This window comes from Bos indicus, chromosome 3, assembly GCF_029378745.1.
Source record: "Bos indicus isolate NIAB-ARS_2022 breed Sahiwal x Tharparkar chromosome 3, NIAB-ARS_B.indTharparkar_mat_pri_1.0, whole genome shotgun sequence".
NCBI classification, from domain to species: Eukaryota; Metazoa; Chordata; class Mammalia; order Artiodactyla; family Bovidae; genus Bos; species Bos indicus.
Genome location: NC_091762.1, coordinates 86,599,410 through 86,620,349, shown reverse-complemented (window position 1 = coordinate 86,620,349; position 20,940 = coordinate 86,599,410). Strand labels below are relative to the sequence as shown.

The following is a 20,940-nucleotide window of genomic DNA, read 5'->3' as shown; positions in this document are numbered from 1 at the left end:
ATTTATTTCTCATAGTTCTGGACACTGGAAGCCCAAGGTCAAGGTAGCAGCATGGTTGGGGTCTGGTGAGGGCCCTCTTCTGGTTTTCAGAAGGCTGTCTTCCTTGCATCTTCACCTGGTAGAAAAGGAGAACTCTGGTTTCTTCAGATCTTTATAAGGACACTAATCCCATTCATCAGGCCTCTACCCTTATGACCTAACCACCTCCCAGAGGCCTCATCTCCCAACACCATGACATTGGTGGTTAAGATTAAAAGTATGAATTGGGGGGCAGGGGTAGGGGGACACATTTAGTCACATCACCCTCTCTAAAGATTGCAGCTAAAACAATCTTTCTAAAGCATAGAGATGACCCTGTCTCTCTTGTTAGCTCTCCAGTTATCTGTAAAGTCTAAACTTGAGTGATGTTTATTTATACAGTCAGTATTTATTGAGTGCCTACTGTTTTCAAGGCACTGTTCTGAGTGAGAAAAAGGCAATAAGTAAAACAACCCCTTCTGCCCCTCCTCTGAAAATCTGTCCTCTTGTCAAGCTTACATTCTAACAACAGGAGACAGATAATACACAATAAAATGGTAAGTAAGTTTTATTTTATGATATAAGTTGTAAAACTAATAGAGGAAGTCAACTTGTGAGTTGACTTTGCAGTTTTAAATAGGGTGGTCAGGATAGGCCTCATTGAAGTGACATCTAACAAATATGGTTTGGAAGGGAGTTAGCCATTTGGTGGGTTCAATCCCTGGGTTGGGAAGATACCCTGGAGAAGGGAAAGGCTACTCACTCCAGTATTCTGGCCTAGAGAATTCCATGGACTGTATAGTCCATGGGGTTGCAAAGAGTGAGTCGGACACAACTGAGTGACTTTCACTTTCACTTAGCCATTTGGAAACCTGGGAGAAGAACATATCAGGCCAAAGGAAAACCAGTGCAAAGATCCTGAGGGGGTTGCTTACCTGGAATAATATAGGAATAGCAAGGAGGCCACAGGAATGGAGCAGAGGGAACCGGAATGAGAGTTGTAGGGAATACAGTCAGAGAGGTAATGGAGGTTGTATTTTGGCCACTGTAAGGATTTTGGCTTTTACTCTGTAAAATGGGAAGTCACTGAACAATGATGAACAGAGGAGAGATATGCTATGACTTCGGTCTTTAAGTATCATTCTGGCTGCCGTCTGCTATGTTGGGAAGAAACTGTGGATGGGAGTAGGGGAAGTAGAAGCAGGAAGACCAGAAAGAAGCTCTTGGAGTAGGCCAAATGAGAGGTGAGAATGATGGCCGTGGGCTTAGTGAAAAGCGCCCAGATTGGGGATATGTTTTGAAGGTAGAAGCAAAAGTATTTCCTGCTGGATTGAATGTGAAGTGTGCAGAAAAGACAAAGGAGAGGGGTTTTGAAGGATAATTTTTCTATGGATGGAGACAGTGGATTAAATATCAAGGAGGTAGAGGGCAGAAGGAGTCAAGGATTACTCCGTTTTCTGACTGTAGTAACTGGTAAACTCACTGTGATCCTCCATTGTTTGTCTTCGTCTTGGTAAAGTACACCATCATTTATATACTTATTAAAGCCAGAAATTTAGGATTCGTACTTACCTCCCTCTTTTCCCTCTCTGCCCACGTCCAATTCATCAGAAAACCTTGTTTCTAACTCCAGAATGTACATCACCAATCTAGCTGTTTCTCTTTACCTTCACTCCCAGCACCACTGGCCAAACCACTGTTGTCTGTGTCCTGGACCATGTAAGGTGCATCTTTTGTACACAGCATGTAATTAGGTCTTGCCTTCCTGTTTTGTTTTATAACCTCTGATTTTTCTTGGAGTGTTTAAGCTATCAACATTTAATATAATGATGAATATACTCAGATTTAGTCTTCCATTTTACTCTTGGTTTTCTGTGGTCACTTTTGTTTTTTTGCTTTCTCCATCTCTCATTTTTGTCTATTAGATTGAATATTTTCCAGTTTTGAAAATTTCATTTTTCTACTGGTTTGTAGGCATTTTTCCATTCTTTTTAAATGCCTTTTTTTAGGAATTATAGTAAACATTCTAAACTTTTCAGTCTACTTAGACTGTATACTGTATAACTTTGTGTAAAATTCAAAAAGCATTCAACTCTGTAGTTGCATTTACTAGTTCCCCCAACTCTTTATGTTGTATTTTGTGTGGTATCTACAATGCTGTACATGCAATAGAACAGTAGTTGCTGTACTGTTTGCTTTAACCCGGTCTGCTTGGAATGCCATAACAAAATGCCACAGACTAGGTGGCTTAAACAGTAGACATTTACTTTCTTACAGTTCTGTATCAAGGTGCTATTTATGCTGGCAAGTTTGGTTTCTGGCGAGAACTCTCTTACTGGCCTGCACAGGGCTATATTTTCACTATGTCCCTCACATGGCCTTTGCTAGGTGTATGACATAGAGAGGGAACTCTGGTGTCCCTTCCTCTTCTTATAAGGACAACAATCCTATCAGATTAGGGCCCCACCCTTATGACCTCATTTAACTTTAATTACCTCCATAATGTCTCCATCTCCAAATGCAGTCTTATTGGGGGTTGGACTTCAACATCTGAATTTTTAAAGGATACCATTTAGTCCATAACAGTCAGATGTATTTCAAAGAAATTCTGAGAAACAAAACATAATCTTTTGTGTTTACCTACATAGTTACAATTTCCATCATTTTTTAAAATTTCTTTATGAAATTATTATGAAAAAATTAAGCTTCCATCTGTATTTCCCTTCACTCTAAAGAACTCTCTTTAGCATTGCTTTGGTTCTTACAGGTCTACTGGTGAAACAACAACAAAAATACCTTCTTAGTTTTCTTCTTTTTTTTTTTTTTCTTTCAACAGTTAAATATATCAATATATTGCATTCTGGCACCATTGTTTCTTATGAGAAGTCAACCATCATTTATTTTGTTCTTCCCCTTCATGCAGTATATCCTTTTTCTCTAGCTACTTTTAAAGTTTCTCTCCTAATCTTAGTTTTATGATGGTGTGCACATATGTGGTGTTTGAGGAATTTATCCTTCTCCAAGATTTGCTATACTTGTTGAATGTGTAAATTGCTGTCTTTTACCAAATTTGAGAAATCTTTAGCATTTACATAGAAATGTAATTACATAGAAATGATCTTTCTATGTATTTTCTAATATTGCAATTACATAGAAAATATCTTTTCTACCTATCTGCTCGTATTCCTCCTACTGTGACGCCAGTTATACATATTGGTATTGTCTCATGGCCCCACCTGAGGGATTCTGTGGTTTTTCCCTCCCCCTAGTTTTTCTCTCTGTCTTTCTCTTCTCTCTCTCATTAGACACTCTCTATTGGTTGTTTATCAAGTTCATGGTCTCTTCTGTCTGCAATTTCCAATCAGCTATCAGGCCCATCCACTAAATATTTATTTCAGATATTATATTTATCAATATTAGAATTTCTACTTTTTGTTATAATTGTTTCCATTTCTTTACCATCTCCTATCTATTTATTAGTTATGGAATGTTATCCTTTTATATCCTTGAGCATTGTTAACCTGCTGGCTTTAAAATTCTTGCCTTTTTATTTTAACATCTGTATTATCTCAGGGATGTTGTCCATTAAATGGCCTTTCTCTTAAGTAAGGATTACATTTTCCTGTTGTGTCTAGTAATTTTGACTCTTATCTTTAATTTTGTAATTGAAGTCATATAGTGACACTGGCTTATACCTTTTTTCTGGAGAGTACCTTTTTTTTAAGCAAGTAATTTAATGACTGAATGCAAACTCCAAGGTTTTTCTCTCTTATAATGGACACCTACTGAAATCTTTGTTGAACTCTTTAAGCCTTAGCTAGGCTACATATTATGTAATTCATAGATCATCCAGAGATCAAGGTAGCATTTATAGTTATAGTGTTGAACTCCCTTTTAATGTCTGTCTCCTTTCTGATATCTCCCTATCTCTTACTTTCTAGTTGTTATGGTTGCCTTGAGCTCTAACCTCTCATTTCTTAGCTAGGAAGACTGTGTATTTCTATCTGATTATTAGTTGTCCTGAATGGCAGTGGTTGAGGCCTGCTCTCCAGCAAAAATCTGTAAAATCAAGAAACACATATAATGCTGTTTTTTCCTCCTATGTGTCTATTCCTCATCAGTTTCTACCTGGTTTGGTAACTTTCTAATATCTTCAGAGAATTGTTTAATGTAATTTGATAAGCATTTATAATTGTTATATTGTTATTTATAATTGTTTGCAAATAAGAGCTATCTAGTCAACTTAAGAAGTAGAACTAAATGATTTCTTTTAAAGCAAACAAGATTACATCTCTTTGCTGATTAAAACCCTTCTGTTGGCCATCTGCATGTCATCTGTCTGGTCTTCTTTGGAAAAATGCCTATTTAGGTCTTCTGCCCATTGTTTGATTGAGTTGTTCATTTATATTGGGTTGTATGGGCTGTTTGTATAATTTAGATACAATCCCTTGTTGGTCTCATCATTTGCAAATGTTTTTTCCCATTCTATAAGTTGTCTCTTCATTTTGTTGATGGTTTCCTTTGCTGTGCAGAAGCTTTTCAGTTTGATTAGGTCCTATTATTTAGTTTTGCTTTAATTTATTGTGCCTTAAGAGACTGATCTAAGAAAATATATTGCTACAATTTATGTCGAAGAATGCCTATGTTCTCTTTGAGAATTTTTATGGTGTCATGTCTTACATTTAGGTTTTTAGACCATTTCAATTTAGACCATTTATTTTTGTTTATGGTGTGGGGGAGTGATCTAATTTCATTGTGGTCAGAATGCTGCTAAGTCACTCCAGTTGTGTCTGACTCTGTGCAACCCCATGGACTGCAGCCTACCAGGCTTCTCCGTACATGGGATTCTCCAGGCAAGAACACTGGAGTGTGTTGCCATTTCTTTCTCCAATGCATGAAAGTGGAAAGTGAAAATGAAGTCACTCAGTCATGTCCGACTCTTAGCGACCCCATGGACTGCAGCCTACCAGGCTCCTCCATTCATGGGATTTTCCAGGCAAGAGTACTGGAGTGGGGTGCCATTGCAGAATGGCTATCATCAAAAAATCTACAAATAATAAATGATTGAAGGGGTATGGAGAAAAGGGAAGTCTCCTACAATGTTGGTGGAAGTGTAACTTGGTGCAGCCACTATGGAAAACAGTATGGAAGTCTCTTAAAAAGCTAAAGATAGCGCTACCATGTGAAAAGAAAAAGAAAATTCTAATTTGGAAAGATAACATGCACCCCAGTGCTCATAGCACCACTCTTTAAAATAGCTAAGACATGAAATTGAAAACAAAAGTGAAGTCGCTCAGTCGTGTCCAATTCTTTGCGACCCCATGGACTGCAGCCTACCAGGCTCCTCCATCCATGTGATTTTCCAGGCAAGAATACTGTAATGGGTTACCATTTCCTTCTCCAAGAGATCTTCCCAAGCCAGGGATTGAACCCGGGTCTCCCCCATTGTAGGCAGACGCTTTACCATTGGAAACCACCCAAATGCCCATCAACAGATGATTGGATTAAGAAGATGTGGTATGTATTTACAATGGAATATTACTCAGGTATAAATATTATGAAATACTGCCATTTGCAGCAATATGGAGGAACCTAGAAAATATTATACTAAGTGAAGTAAGTCAGAAGAGAAAAACAAATACTATATCATGTCACTTCTATGTAGAATCTTAAAAAATAACACAGATGACTCTATATACAAAATAGAAACAGACTCACAGATATAGAAGACAAATTTATTGCTAGCAAGGTAGGGAGAGGATAAATTAGCAATATGGGATTAACAGATAAAAACTACTATATAAAATAGATAAGCAGCAAAGATACACTGTACAGCACAGGATACTATATCCAATGTCATATTATAAATTTATAGTAACAGTGTTAGTTGCTCAGTCCTGTCTGACTCTTAGACCCCCACGGACTGTAGCCCACTGGGCTCCTCTGTCCATGGGATTCTCCAGACAACAATACTGAAGTGGGTTGCCATTCCCTTCTCCAGAGGATCTTCCCAACTCAGGGATCAAACCCAGGTCTCCTACATTGCAGGCAGATTCTTTACCATCTAAGCTACAGGGAAGTCCTGTATATATAATAACCTATATGGGATATAATTAGAAAAAATAACTGAATCACTTTGCTGTATACCTGACACTAACACAATACTGTAAATCAGTTATACTTCAATTAAAAAAAAAAAGCCACCTATGTCCTCTGATTGTACTTAGAGTAAAATCTAAAGCCTTTGAGATGGCCTGCTTGATCTGCCCCACTTCTACCTCTTTATCTTCATTTCATACAACTTTTCTGCTTCTTTGCTCCTTTGGATACCTATCAATTCCTAGGACACATGAAGCTCTTTCCTACTATTGAATTTTTGCATTTGTCATTCTCTCTACTGGGAATTATTGGTTCTTATTTTTTGTTCATATCTTTGCTCAAATTTCACCTTCAAATCTCTCCATCTTTACTGAATCCTCTATCTGAAATCAGTGTTTCTTTTTTTTCCTCTTTCTCTCTTTAATTTTTGACCTGTCTGCACAGCTTGCAGGATCTTAGTTCCCCAACCAGGGACTGAACCAGGGGCCACAGCAGGGAAAGCGCCAAGTCCTAACCCTGAACCACCAGGGAACTCCCCAAACCAGTGTTTTTATTACAGTGATTTATCTATTTCCTTCAAAAAACTAATCACAATCTTTAATTATTATATATATTTGTTGACTCTATATCTCAATAGAATATAATCTCCATGTGAAAAAGAAAATCTGCATGTGAACAGAAAGAATCCCCTGTGCTTATTGACTATGACCAAAACAGAGTGAGTGTGTGTGTATTTGGGTGTGTGTGGGTGTGTGTGTTAGTCACTCAGTCATGCCCAACTCTTTGCGATCCCATGCGGTGTAGCCCATCAGGGTCCTCCGTCCATGGGATTTTCCAGGCAAGAATCCTGGAGTGGGTTGCCATTTCCTTCTCCAGAGGATCTTCCTGACCCCGGGATCGAACCCAGGTCTCTTGCATTACAGGCAGAATCTTTACCATCTGACCCATGAGGGAAACCCTAATATTCATTGCATCCATAAAAAACCTTCTTATCAGTTCAGTTCAGTCACTCAGTCATGTCTGACTCTTTGTGACCCCATGAACCACAGCACGCCAGACTTCCCTGTCTCAAGATTAATACATAAAGCTGTTTTTAATAGAGAAAAGCCCATCATGCAATAAGACAGCTTAGTCTTAGCAAAAACAATTATGGAACCTAAAATTCTTACATTTTAAATTTGTCTTTTGCTTGCCTATAAACTCTTTGCCAACAGTTTTGATATCTCAAATGGTGCAGTTCTCTGTAATTTACAAGCTCTTGCCTATTTGTCATATTAACTTATTAAATGTTTTAGAAAATTAGAAATGGTCTTTTCCAAAGTCATGCCCTGAGCCAGAGCAGAGCTCAGATCTCAAGAGTCCTTGACTGTGCTCACTCTGCCATATCAAGGGTCAAAAACGCCAATGCTTAAAGAAGTTAGAGAGAGAGCATAAATGAACAAACAGACCAGGCAAAGAGATATTTTTTACTTCTCCAGAGCAGTTTCTCTTTTCAGCTTACAGTACTCTTGGGCTGAATTCCATGTTCCCTCCTTTGACTGAGAGATGGGCATAGAGAAATAAATCTCTACTCCGAGTAAAGCATTAGTACCATCATGATGATAAATTGAGTGGTGGCGCCTCTCACAAAGTGGAGGGTGCAGGCCTGTCTGAGGGGATCAGTCCCCACTCAGCTCCAGCTGACTCTTACCATGGGGAATCTGGGTGACCCAGTGTTTTATATTCACCACTTCTTCAAGAGAAACCAAAATCTGGACTGAACGCGACATCTCTCAATTTTAAAACATTGGCTCATTTTTAAAAACATTATATATCCCAAATAAAGTACATCTGTGGGCCAGATGCCACCTCCTACTACACATGTATGATCTCTGTTTTCTATTGTATTGCATTTCTGTTTTTCTAATATTCCACTTTTATAAGGAAATGCAAAAAAGAAACAAAAATTCTACTTGTGTAGTGTAAGATGGCCTTTTTCCTCTTGATCCTGACCTGAAAGCCATCCTGAAGATATGACTCCACCCAGCCAGTGTAAGCTTCCTACCTCTCTAAATAGTTTGTAGTTTTTTCTGCCTACTCCTACAGCTGCCAGCTCTCAGAGCTGAAATCTGAGAAGATGGAAGAAACAAGAAAAGAGTCATAGAGTTAGGGTAGTTCTGTCTATATATCTCTATGGCAACCACTTGGCAAATAAAGTTATTGTGGTAAAACTGGTTATTTCATGGGGAAACAAATAACCACTAATGGGACTCTGTGATCTTCTATACTCTGCTCAATGCTAGAGATTAGAACATATGTCGAAAGATCAACCCTTGGGACAGGCACTCCAGACTTTTGAAATGAGTGCTCAGTTATTTGACAAACTGGCTCCTTGTTTATTAATCAGGGTGGGCCTTTACCATCAGACGCTGTGGAAAAACGAACCGCAGCTGACCTTTTAAATCCTGTTCTTCCAGCCATTTTTACTGTTTGGGTGGTACCTCCTTCTTTTTAATAATAGGTGTTATGATCTGAAAACCATCTCTATATCACTCACCACAACCTTCCCTACAAAGCTAATTTTACTATCCACAAACTTAGATAGCAGAGGACATAAGTATAGACCATGAGTTTGAACCTAAGCCTTTTCCCAAGGCCCATGTTTCAGCTGCTGTTTTAAAATATAGATTTTTATTATTATTCTGGGCTCTGGATCAGTTACTTTTCATATGAAAGACAATGCTCACAGGCCAGTGAGTCCTTCACTATCCCTTGGAATTGGCTAACCATGGAAGGAACAGTCTCTCCAGGGTTACCAGGGCCCCAGATCCCAAAGCATCATAAATACAGAAAATAAAAAGATGTGATTACAATGACCACATTTCCTTTACTTAGACCCAAAAGTCCAAAGCATCTTTTCATTCTGATTTTCTTATATTCTGTAACGATTCAGTCACTAAGTTTGGTGGCTCGGACAGTAAAGTGTCTGCCTGCAATGTGAGAGACCTGGATTCGATCCCTGGGTCAGGAAGATCACTTGGAGAAGGAAATGGCAACCCATTCCAGTACTCTTGCCTAGAAAATCCCATGGACGGAGGAGCCTGATAGGCTACAGTCCATGGAGTTGCAAAGCAACATGACTAAGCAACTTCACTTTCTTTCGAGTTTGTTTTATTTCCTTCAAAATGTATCTCATCCATCCATTCGAGATGCCAGGCATTATTGTAGGCATTGAAGAATGGGAAATTACAAGGCTTTTGATTTAAAAGCGCTCAGAGGGTAAGGTAAGAGACATATAAACTAATAATTGAGAAGAACTTTATTAAGCTGATAAATGCTACAATAGAGCAAAGGCAGAGGATATTTGTGCCTGTGTTCCCAACGTCAGCCTCTGAATCCTGTGTGTGTTTCCTACCCAGTTGTGCCTACCCTGCTAGGTTAATTTTCCTTAACTTGTCATTATTTTACTCCACGAATCAAAATGATTTCCTACAGCCTATAATTCAGTAAAACTATAGTCACTTATCTGACTTTTAAGAACCACTGGCAGTCCACACCCTCCTCATGTACCCGTATTTTTACCACTTCATTTATTCTCTAATGTAATATACAGTTACTCTCTGACCATGTGTGCCCCACACAAACAGATACAAATATAAAGGGTAGTTAAGTGTTCCCAAGAAGCACATGGTATTCTGTGAGCATGTGGTCTATTATGGTTCATACATCCCATGTTTATTCATTGGATACTTATTGAGCATCTACAATTGCCAGTCTCAAGGCTAGACCAGTCTCCTGCTGTCTGTACCAGATTTGTCTTTCCATCTTCATATCTCTGCTCATCACAGCCTACTTCCTGGCATCTCTTGCCTGAAACTCTTTACTCCTCCAAACTGCTTTTTCTTTACTTCTTTCCTTTTGCTACTACGCATTATATGTGTTTGTTTTTTCCACTCTATCCCAGAACCTAGTCATAGTACCTGGTGAGGTAGGCACTTGGCAAATACCAAATAACCACATTCACGCACGTGGTTCACATGCTAGGTTCTGTGCTTCCTCCAAGAAGCTCATCTAAATCCCCTTTCTCTGACCTCCTAAAGCACTTCCCATAGAAATTAGCATCAAATCAAGTAATGGCTTTAATTATCCATTATAGATGCCAGTGGGTTCATTGTGATGTTCCTACTAGATTGCAAACTCTTTAAGGCTCAGATTGTGCCTCATTACAGTAACCGAAAATTGAACCTTCAGGAAGTAAACATTCAAAACCTGAATGACTTTCTTTCCATTGAAATGACCAATTGCTTTGGTGTTATTTTAAAATATTTTTGCAGCTCTACACAAGTGGAATTTAACAGCTTATACCTAGAAGTTCAGGAGACAATGTCTCATAGTGCTGGAGACCAGAGACTTTAAATAGACCTAGGTTTGAAACCTAAATCTGCCACTTATTCCCTATGACCCTAGGCAACCCTAGGGTTACTTAATCTCTTCTAGTTTTTTCACCTCCATGGTGAATAATAGTATCTTCTTCACAGAAGTGTTGTAAGGATAAATGAGATAATGAATGTAAAATGCTTAGCTTAGTATTGGTATATAGTAAATGAGTCAGTACATTTTAGGTGATACCATTTATACTGTTGTTGGCATTATGGTAAGCACACTCTGTGTCCTAGAAACCCCGTTTTAAAAGGATACTAGGATGGGGAAAGGGGGAGAGGAGCTTACTGAGGCTCAGAGCAGTAAAATGACTTGCACAAAGTCACACAGCTAGTTCCTATCAGAGCCAGAACCCCAGACCCAGCCTAGGCAACTCCAGAACAAAGCTTCTTTCTCTTTACACAGTCCTGACTCTCCGGAGGCATGCTCAGAGAGACTATGTCCATGAGGCCACAGAAACTGGTCTGTTCGTAGTTTGAATGAAAATAAATAGGTCAGAATGGTTGTTTTGGAGACTCATGTAAACACTGAGAAAATACACAGATTAGGTTCAGGAACTCAAGCCGGGTGTGGGGTGTGTTTTAGCAAGCAGAGTCACAGCATGGGGAAACACATCCCTTCCTGATACTTAGCACATATTATTTTGTTTAGAGCCACCAAGTGGATTAAGGAATAAACCCTAGGCATGGAATTTCAAATGAGAAGACCATTGTCCACAGAGCTCAGACATTTCTGTCCTTGGAAAGCTCTGTCCCACTTTCTCACAGGATAACTTCTCAGTCAGAAGAGGTTCTCTTGACAGCTCTGGGGCAACTCTTTGGTGCTTTTTTAAACTCGGACTCCCTCCTCAGAGTCTCTTTCACTCAGCTTTTCCATTAGTAAGATGCAGAGAGTAATTCAAGGTCTGGCATTGCCCTGGGGTGATAGCATGGGGTAACAGGAGGAGGGGGAGATAATGTAACCCAGAGATCAGTGTTTTTAATACCCAGGTCCCCCTCCCCAATCCCAAACCCTTACCCTGAGTTACTTGAGTTACACCTCCTTCTCACACCTCTGTCAAACCTCACTCTTAGATCTGACACTACCTTCTGCTACCAGTTCAGCCTTGGGAGTTTCATTTCCTACTGTTCTTCTCTTTAAATTTCTTTGTTTTGTAAATCCAAGAAGCCAGCAGTTAGTTAAACAAAGCTAGATTTCTGAAAGAGCTGAGACCCTCTTCCTGAGTTAGCTTTTTAGCGTTCTTGGCTCCTCTGTAGACAAGGAATTGAAAGAAACAGACATTTTAATGTATCTTCTTCTGGCTTAACCATAAGCTAGAGAAGCTATAAAACTGACCCCTCTCTCTTGTTTTTCAGATAGACCACATGGTGCAGGGCCATGCTGCCTTTCCTGAACTACAAGCCAAGGCCACAGCCAGGTAATGGCTCTCTCTGTTCCCTACAAATTCCCAAGCCCAGCTGCACCCGTGGCACTGACTTTAGGCGGCTGCATGATTTTCACATTCTGTGAGCAATGAAAATGCCTGGCAGTTCTTAGTTATAAGACAGTCATCTGGATGATTCAGAACATACATGTGTTCATTTTCAAAACAGCCTACGATAACTCACAAAGAACCTAGAGATCCCCATAGAATATTGTAGTGACCATGGTTGAGATGCTCTGATGTAGAAGAGGGTGCATGGATTTTGGAGTCAGAACTTCTTGGATTCGAATACAGTTTTTCTACTTATTAACTGTGTGACCTTGGGTAAGTTATTCAATCTCTCTAAGCCTGTCTTTTCATCTATGAAACAAGATAGTAACCGACAGGAGTGGTTTCTAGAATATATTGTTAAGGGAAGAAAGCAGAGTATAAAGGAGTTTTGCAGTATACTCTTTTTTATGTAGAAAGAAGGTGATTAAAGAAAATATATGTGTATCTACTCATTTATGCAAAAGAAGTATAGGAAAGTTAAATCAGAAACTAATGAAGTTATTAACTATAGGGGGGTGTGGGTAGGAATGCAATGGAAATAATGGGGAAATGGGAACAGGATAGTAGGAGGGAACAACACTTCTTTGAGTATGCCTTCTTATATAACTCTGACTCTTAGAATCACGATGGTACTTCATGTCCCTCTGAAAATAAATAACAGATAGATGGATAGGGGGATGGATGGATGGATGGATAGATAGATAGATACTTGGATAGATGCGTGTGATGGGGGTGAAGTGCAAATAGTAAAAAAAAAAAAAAAAAAAAAAGGAACCTATTGTATTAATAATAACACGATCACACTAACAGAGATTTGAGCAAGAAAAAAACTAACCTAAGTAACTCTGAGAAAGAATATTTTGAGAGTATGCTGTATGGCTAAAAATAGAAATAACTACATAAATAATATGCTGTTATTAATGAGTTTGTTTTTTATAGTATCAGTTAGCTATTCTGAAAATCCTTTATGTGTATGCTATAGTTGAGCAGAAAAATAGATTTTTTTTTTTTGCAGATGATGAGAGCCAGGTTTTCTATAGACAAGAAAAGGAGAATGTTAGAATGAACAGTATAGTAATGGGTGGAAGTCAGAGGTATCAGTATCAGCTTGTGGCTTTTTAGTTTATATATTGCTGGATCTAGGTAGAAATAAATATAGATACATATATTCATGGGTGAGTGGGTGTGATATATTTATTTGTTCTCTAGCAATCTCTGCTGAGATGGTTTAGAAGTAATGACACCTTCCTAGCAATGTGTACGCCCAGCACCCATGGTTGCCAAAAAGGAAAGTTGGGGAAGGATTAAATTAGGAGTTTGGGATTAATAGATACAAACTACTATATATATACATATATATATATATATATAAAACAAAGTCCTACTCACAGCACAGGGAACTGCATTCAATATCATGTAATAAGCCTTAATGGAAAGGAATATGTTTATATGTATAACTGAATCACTGTGCTGTATGCCTGAAACTAACACAACATTGTAAATCAACTGTATTTCAAGTAAATAAATAAAATTAATGAGTGAGAGTCTGATACAAAGCAGAGTATTCAAACAGGGGCTCTGTAATAGCCTAGAGGGGTGGAATGGGGAGAGAGATGGGAGGCAGGTTCAAAAGGAAGGAGATATATGTATACCTATGGCTGATTCATGTTGAGGTTTGACAGAAAACAACGAAAGTCTGTAAAGCAATTACCCTTCAATTAAAAAAAATAAATTTTTTTAAAAAGCAGGGTATTTACATAGTCCCATAGTATTTCACTGTAAGATACTTATTAAAAGAAAAGAAAAATAATAAAGAAATCTTGGCTTCACAGTGGAGAAATTTGGCAGGCAATACCTTATCCAAGTGATCAAGACTAACAATACTGGCAATAAGATACATCAGCATCATGGACCTCATTTTATGATGCACTGAGAAGAATACAACATCATTTTTGTAATGTTTAACCGAAAATGTATCACCTCAGTGTAAACATGAGGAAACATTATGCAAACCCAAATTGAGGGACATTCTACAAAATTATTAGCAAACATGCCTCAAAGATTATGAAATTTAAGGAATTACTAGAGAACTGTCCCAGATTCAAAGAGACTAAGATGCTACTGCATCTGGAAACAATATTTGATCATGGGTTGGTTTTGATCTTAGAAAAAGGCCATTAGTGGGGAAAAACTGTCAACATTCAAATAAGTATAGAGATTAGTAATACTATAGTATTTGTGTTAATTTCTTAGATGATGAGTATAAGGGAAGTCTGCATACTGTTTTTGCAATTTTTCTGTAAATCTAAAATGATTTTGAAAAAAGTTTGAAGAATAATTATCAAATTAATTCCATGATATTAATGCTAATTGTTGGGCTTTTTAACAAAAGTAAGGTATTTTATAATATTATCAGAGAAGTTCCATCAGTGTAGCTAGTACCTGGCAAAAGGGAGAAAGTCTAAGGTGAAGGTTATTATTATAGATTCTGGAGCCAAATTGCCTGTCTCAGCTTCAGCCCTTAGTAGCTTGTCACCCTCACAACTTATTTAACCTCATTGTGCCTTCATACTTTACTCTACAGGAAAATAATAGTAAGCACCTCATTAGGTTGTTGAGAAAATTAAATGAATTTCAATAGTGTCTGGGATACAATGACAGTTGCTGAGATTTACTGAATACCTGTAATAGGTATTTAGTAAATGCATATTCAAAAGCAGAGACATTATTTTGCCAACAAAGCTCTGTCTAGTCAAGGCTATGGTTTTTCCAGTGGTCATGTATGGATGTGAGAGTTGGAATGTGAGGAAAGCTGAGCACCGAAGAATTGATGCTTTTGAACTGTGGTGTTGGAGAAGACTCTTGAGAGTCCCTTGGACTGCAAGGAGATCCAATCAGTCCATTCTGAAGGAGATCAGTCCTGGGTGTTCTTTGGAAGGAATGATGCTAAAGCCAAAACTCCAATACTTTGGCCACCTGATGCGAAGAGTTGACTCATTGGAAAAGACTCTGATGCTGGGAGGGATTGGGGGCAGGAGGAGAAGGGGACGACAGAGGATGAGATGGCTGGATGGCATCACCAATTCGATGGACATGAGTTTGGGTAAACTCTGGGAGTTGGTGATGGACAGGGAGGCCTGGCGTGCTGCGGTTCATGGGATCGCAAAGAGTTGGACACGACTGAGCGACTGAACTGAACTGAACTGATATAGATAGTGATGAAAGGTGTTGTAGTCACTTGTGTTAGACATTTCCTTTCCACCAAGGGACATGCAATCATGGAAAGGCACACCTGCACAGAGCAGAAGGAAGTGCATACTGACTAGAATATGAACAGTGTTGTCAGGGTATAGAGGGGGTGTGACCCCGACCAAGAGTCTCAGAAAGGCTTCGTATGTTTTTCCCTTCTAGGAGTCTGTAGTACAAGGTCATTACCATTGTACTAGAGGGATCACACCACTTAACCAATAATTAGCATTTTAGTTGGCTTAGAGACCACATAACCTAGAGGAGGGATGCCTAACCTCAGTTCATCAGTGAACCGCTAATTGTGTGCAGAGTTTTATTGATTACATATTTATGTGTATATTTCTGGAAAGAGAGGCCATAGCTTTTATCAGATTCTCGAGGAGATCCAGCATTTATAAACCTTTAACCCACAGAAAAGAGGGCAGATACAGAGTTCCAAGATCTGGATTCAAATCCCAGCTCTCACATGCATTGTTGTGTGAACCTTAGTTTCCTTAACTGACATGAGGTAGTAGACAGGAGAGAGCCAGCTGTGGGTAGCTCCAAGAATTTGAGTATTTCGAAAGCCTTCATAAACTATACAATGACAATGACAACCACCACTACCACAACTTCTACTGCTATTACAAATGATCATAAAAGAGGAGGATTTTTTTGGAGGGGATTGTTCTAGGGTTAAGCAGCAGATATCTGTCATCCATCACCTTACTTACTCTCAGGGAGTATCAAGAACACTGGAATGGGAATCAGAGGTCTTGGCTTCTTGTACCGATTCTGCCATAAATCTCTTGATGACTCAGTTTCCTCACCCATAAAATTACAATAATACCACCCTGCTTAACTAGTTTTCCAAGTATTATGAGGATGAAAGTAGACCATGGAAACACCAGTCTCTGAAGACCTTAAAGTTCAGCACAAACCTAAGGGATAGTTTAGACTTTGCCATGAAATACTCAAAATTTCCAGAACTTTCTTCTGTAGCTGAACCTCATGTAAGTAGTTTTGACTGAAAATAGGAAGAAAGAATTTATGGATTAGCATGAAAACTCAGAGAAACCACAGCATAGGGTGGTCCAGAAGCATTAATTTATGGAATTCACTCTTAAAGTCAGGCTAGGTTTAAGTCCCACATCTCTTCACGTGCCAGCTGACTTCAACCCCCTTTCCAACTGCCTGTCTGTATTTTTCCTTCTCTTTAGAGCTAAGTTGACCCAAAGCATTGTGTGTACTCCTGGTCAGTTTCCTCACTCCTTCCTTGCCCACTTGAGTTTGAATTCTGTTATTATCAGCCCCTGAAACATTTAATATCCCAGTTTTCAGCAAACACAGGATGCCTTGCAGTCCCTTTCCTTGAACTCCCAGCTGCATGCGGCACCAGTAATCACTCCTCTCTTTCCAATACTCTTTTCTGTTGATTGTTTAGAATGTCGTCTTCACCCATGTATGTGAAGCTTCTGTATGTCTGACTCTTTCTTAATCTCCTTTTCAAGCTCATGATCCTCTTCTTGATCACTGACATCAGAGTTCATCACAGCTACATTCTTGGAGCTATTCTCTCTTCGTGGTCTTTTTCTATAACCCCATCTACATCGTTGGCTTCATTTAATTCTATATTTTATCTCCAGATCATATATTTAGTAGGCATTCAGTGTTGATTCTCTTCCCTTCTAGTTTCCTTCTGTTATCTTGCAAAGGAAAATGTCTCTATTTATCAGATCTATAAATAGACTGTATCAGGACTATAGCACTCACTATACTTCGGATCTTAGAACCAAGTAAGGATAGTTGTTATTATGTGAAGTTGGTTATTTGGAAGGGACAACAAATCCCTTGGAATGAAAAACTGTATGCCTCTTTTGGTGTGACTTGGGGCTCTCTGAAAACAGTAATGCAGGTCACCCCTATCTCAGAGCTTAGCATCAGCAAATCCTATTTGAAACCATAGAGACAAATGTTGATAAACAGACTTAGTATTTTATACTCTCCATGTACTGTACTCCTAGAGTTCATCCTGAAGAGGACTGTTTTATGAGCTTATCAAGTGTGTAAACAGTAACTAGATGTACCAATGCATGTAAATGACAACCAGAGTCTCTTTCTATGTGGGGCCAAATATCCACATATTTTACTGCTTTGCCAGAGATCACTTTCCATTGATTATAACTTCAGCTCTTTTCCTCTAGTCTGCCTATTATTTTCTTACTTCTCTTAAAGACTCTTTACCAGTGTTTCAGAATGAGGTTAGGGTGATGGCAGGATTTGATGGGAAGATAATAATCCACAAGTACTGGATTCAAGGTCGACAGCAGAGCCAAGGTTAAAATTTGGGTCCTCAGACTGTCTGCTAAGTGTCTTATGAACACTTATGGTATAACAGTGAACAAGAAATAAATAAGTCCCTGTTTTCATGGAAATTATGGTCATGCACATACACATACATATATGTATGTACGTATCTGCAGAGAGAGAGAGAGAACACATACTCCAGGAATTGGTCAGCATTATAAAGGAAAAATTGGAGAAGGCAATGGCACCCCACTCCAGTACTCTTGCTTGGAAAATCCCATGGATGGAGGAGCCTGGTAGGCTGCAGTCCATGGGGTGGCTAAAAGTCAGGCACGACTGAGCGACTTCACTTTCACTTTTCACTTTCATGCATTGGAGAAGGAAATGGCAACCCACTCCAGTATTCTTGCCTGGAGAATCCCTGGGACGGGGGAGCCTGATGGGCTGCCGTCTATGGGGTCGCACAGAGTCGGACACGACTGAAGTAACTTAGCAGCAGCAGCAGCATAAAGGAAAAATAGAGATGAGTAAGGAGACATAGAATGAGAGGTGTTAAGGTGATGGATGGGAGCTATTTCAGGTGGGGGAGCCATCCTTCATTAGGTTGCATTCAAAGAGGACTCTGAATAAGGAGAGGGAACGAGCCATGATTATGCAAAGAAGATCCCTTTAGATGAAAGAAACAAGTCCCACGGCCTGGAGGCAGAAGCCAGCTTGGCAAACTCAGTAGACATTGTAAAGGTCACTATGGCTGGACCAAAGTGGAAGAGAATGGGGGACAGATGAGAGCTGAAATTTAGCCAAGGGCCAAACCATGTGGGTCATTGTAGAAAGCTCTGAGACCACTGGACTTTATTAAAGACTTTTGTTTAAAGGATGACTTTGGGTGCTCTATAGAGAATAAACTAGACCATTGGTGGGAAGAGGGATCAGTGGAATCCAGGGATCCTGACCTCAGCAGGCTGATAATCTTCTGGAGGAGGAGGACTGGAGACAGAGAAGCCCAGCCCCATTCTGAGCTACTTTTGCAGCCTCACTGCAGGCAGTGGTGTGATTTTTGTTCACTTCCAGTCTCAGAGGTGCAAGGTTCTGCTAATTCCCATCCTCTTGCTCAATCTGTGTTTCTTTTATCCCACTTCTCCCTGGAGTTTTTTTGTTATTCCTTTGAGGACAATCAATTTTTTTTAATCTGATTTCTTCTTCAAACCGCTTTTGTTTCTGTGATTTCCATAATCCCACTGAGGATCACTTTTAAAATGTACTAGTCCCCCATATGCCAAATCTTAGGGTATATCTAAATCTTTCCATTCGGAGAAGGCAATGGCACCCCACTCCAGTACTCTTGCCTGGAAAATCCCATGGATGGAGGAGCCTGGTGGGCTGCAGTCCGTGGGGTCACTAAGAGTCGGAGAGGACTGAGCAACTTCACTTTCACTTTTCACTTTCATGCCTTGGAGAAGGAAATGGCAACCCACTCCAGTGTTCTTGCCTGGAGAATCCCAGGGACGGGGGAGCCTAGTGGGCTGCCGTCTACGGGGTCGCACAGAGTCGGACATGACTGAAGCGACTTAGCAGCAGCAGCAGCAGCAGCAAATCTTTCCATTAAAATCTGTATAAATTCCCCCTCGAGAAAGAAAGGCCAAGAACACTTTTTAAGAATTTTCAATGTGCCTAACACTGTGTTTAGTGATAATTTTATATATATATATATATATATATATATATATATAAAATCTCATTTAATTCTAGATGAGTAAATGAGTACTATAGGGACTCCACTTGTAAACATTGTCCTCACTATCCGTTCTTGTGTTCCCTTGGCCTGTATGGATTCTTCAACCTTGGTCCCTCATTCCAACAACTGGGACCATCAGTCTATCAACAAGTATTTACTTAGGCTCCCCTGAGCTCTGGCAATCATAAAGCCAGGGTGATGATATTAACACCTTTTATCCCCCAGGGTGTGCCAGGATAATTAGTGAATTCTTGATATCTCTTGGATGAGAAATGTTTTTTAAATAGACATAAGCTGGATATTACAATGCCTTTCTTTGGCTTCTGTTCTTTGGGCAAGTATAAGAAAGTGCTCATTAGGGTGCTAAGAAGACTGAGGGCTATGCTGACTTAGGAAATCAATTCTTTATTTTCTGCCTCTCAGCAGATTCACTGCAGCCCAACATAGCGCCTGGCACATGAGTGGAAGCAGGGGGGTGGATGTCACAAGATGATTATTCCTTTTCTCTGCCCTCTTCTGTGGGATACATCCACACTCCTGGAAGGCTGTGTCCATGTGACAACAGAAATCTACTCTGTGGCAGCCCTGTGCTACAATGAGATGGAGAGGCTAAAAAATAACCTCTAATATCCCATGTGGGATCAGTATTTATTCACTCTACACTTTAGTAACCGTGTTGAACACCTGGTGGGATGAGTCAGATGTGACTGTTTCCCAGGAGTTCAGATTCCAGAGATGGATACAGATAACATTGGGACAGTTATCATATAGTGGCAGAAGGACAATCCATTTGATATATACTCTTGAGTGGTACTGTGTGCCAAGTTCTCTGCTAAATTCTGAATGTATACTGGTGATGCCCTGCCTTCATGAAGCTTAAAGTCCACAGGAGGCCACAGGCAGTTAATAAGTAAACAAACCCATGAATAAATATATGGTGACCTGATATGAAAAAAACTGACAGAGTACAGTCATAGAATATCAGGGGAACCCCATTTAGATGAGGTGGTCAGGGAAACCCCAGCTAATGGAAACACAGTTAAGACAAAAGGGATAAAAATGAGATAATCATGTGAAGAGCAGAAGGGAAAAACACCAAAGGTTACCAAATGGGAAAGGGGGTAAGGAGGGATATATAAGGAGTTTGGGGTACCAGATACAAACTACTATATATAAAATAGATAAACAATAAGGTTCTACTGTATAGCGGAGGGAACTATACTCTATACCTTATAATAAACTATAGAGAAAAATAATCTGAAAAAGAATATATATATATATATAGAACACCCATACATATATGTCTGTATATACATATATGTGTATGTATGTTTGTATATGTATGTGTATATGTATGTGTGTGTACTCAGTCACTTCAGTAATGTGTCTCTGTGTGACCCTATGGACTGTAGCCTGCCAGGCTCCTCTGTCCATGGGGTTTCCTAGGGAAGAATACTGGAGTGGGTTGCCATGCCCTCATCCAAGGGATCTTCCCAACCCTGGGATCAAACCTGCATTTCCTGTTTCTCCTGCATTGCAGGTGAACTCTTTACCTGCTGAGCCACCAGGGAAGCCCAAGTTATTTATATATAAACTGAATCACTTTGCTGTATACCAAGAAATAACACAGCACTGTAAACCAACTATACTTCAATTAAAA

At 39.4% G+C, this 20,940-nt stretch overlaps 1 protein-coding gene across 15 annotated transcripts in view; it reads left to right on the top strand.

Moving 5' to 3' along the window:
- The window catches only part of FGGY (FGGY carbohydrate kinase domain containing), a 525,569-nt gene that overhangs the window by 355,616 nt on the left and 149,013 nt on the right, over nucleotides 1-20,940 (top strand). For all 15 annotated transcript variants that reach the window (XR_011564145.1, XM_070780298.1, XM_019957367.2 and 12 more), the window contains one exon: nucleotides 11,892-11,953. Coding sequence is in view for 14 of the 15 variants with exons in the window: in XM_070780298.1 (XP_070636399.1) it covers nucleotides 11,892-11,953 (62 nt within the window). In the remaining variant the exon portion in view is untranslated. The remainder of the gene's footprint in view (nucleotides 1-11,891; nucleotides 11,954-20,940) is intronic.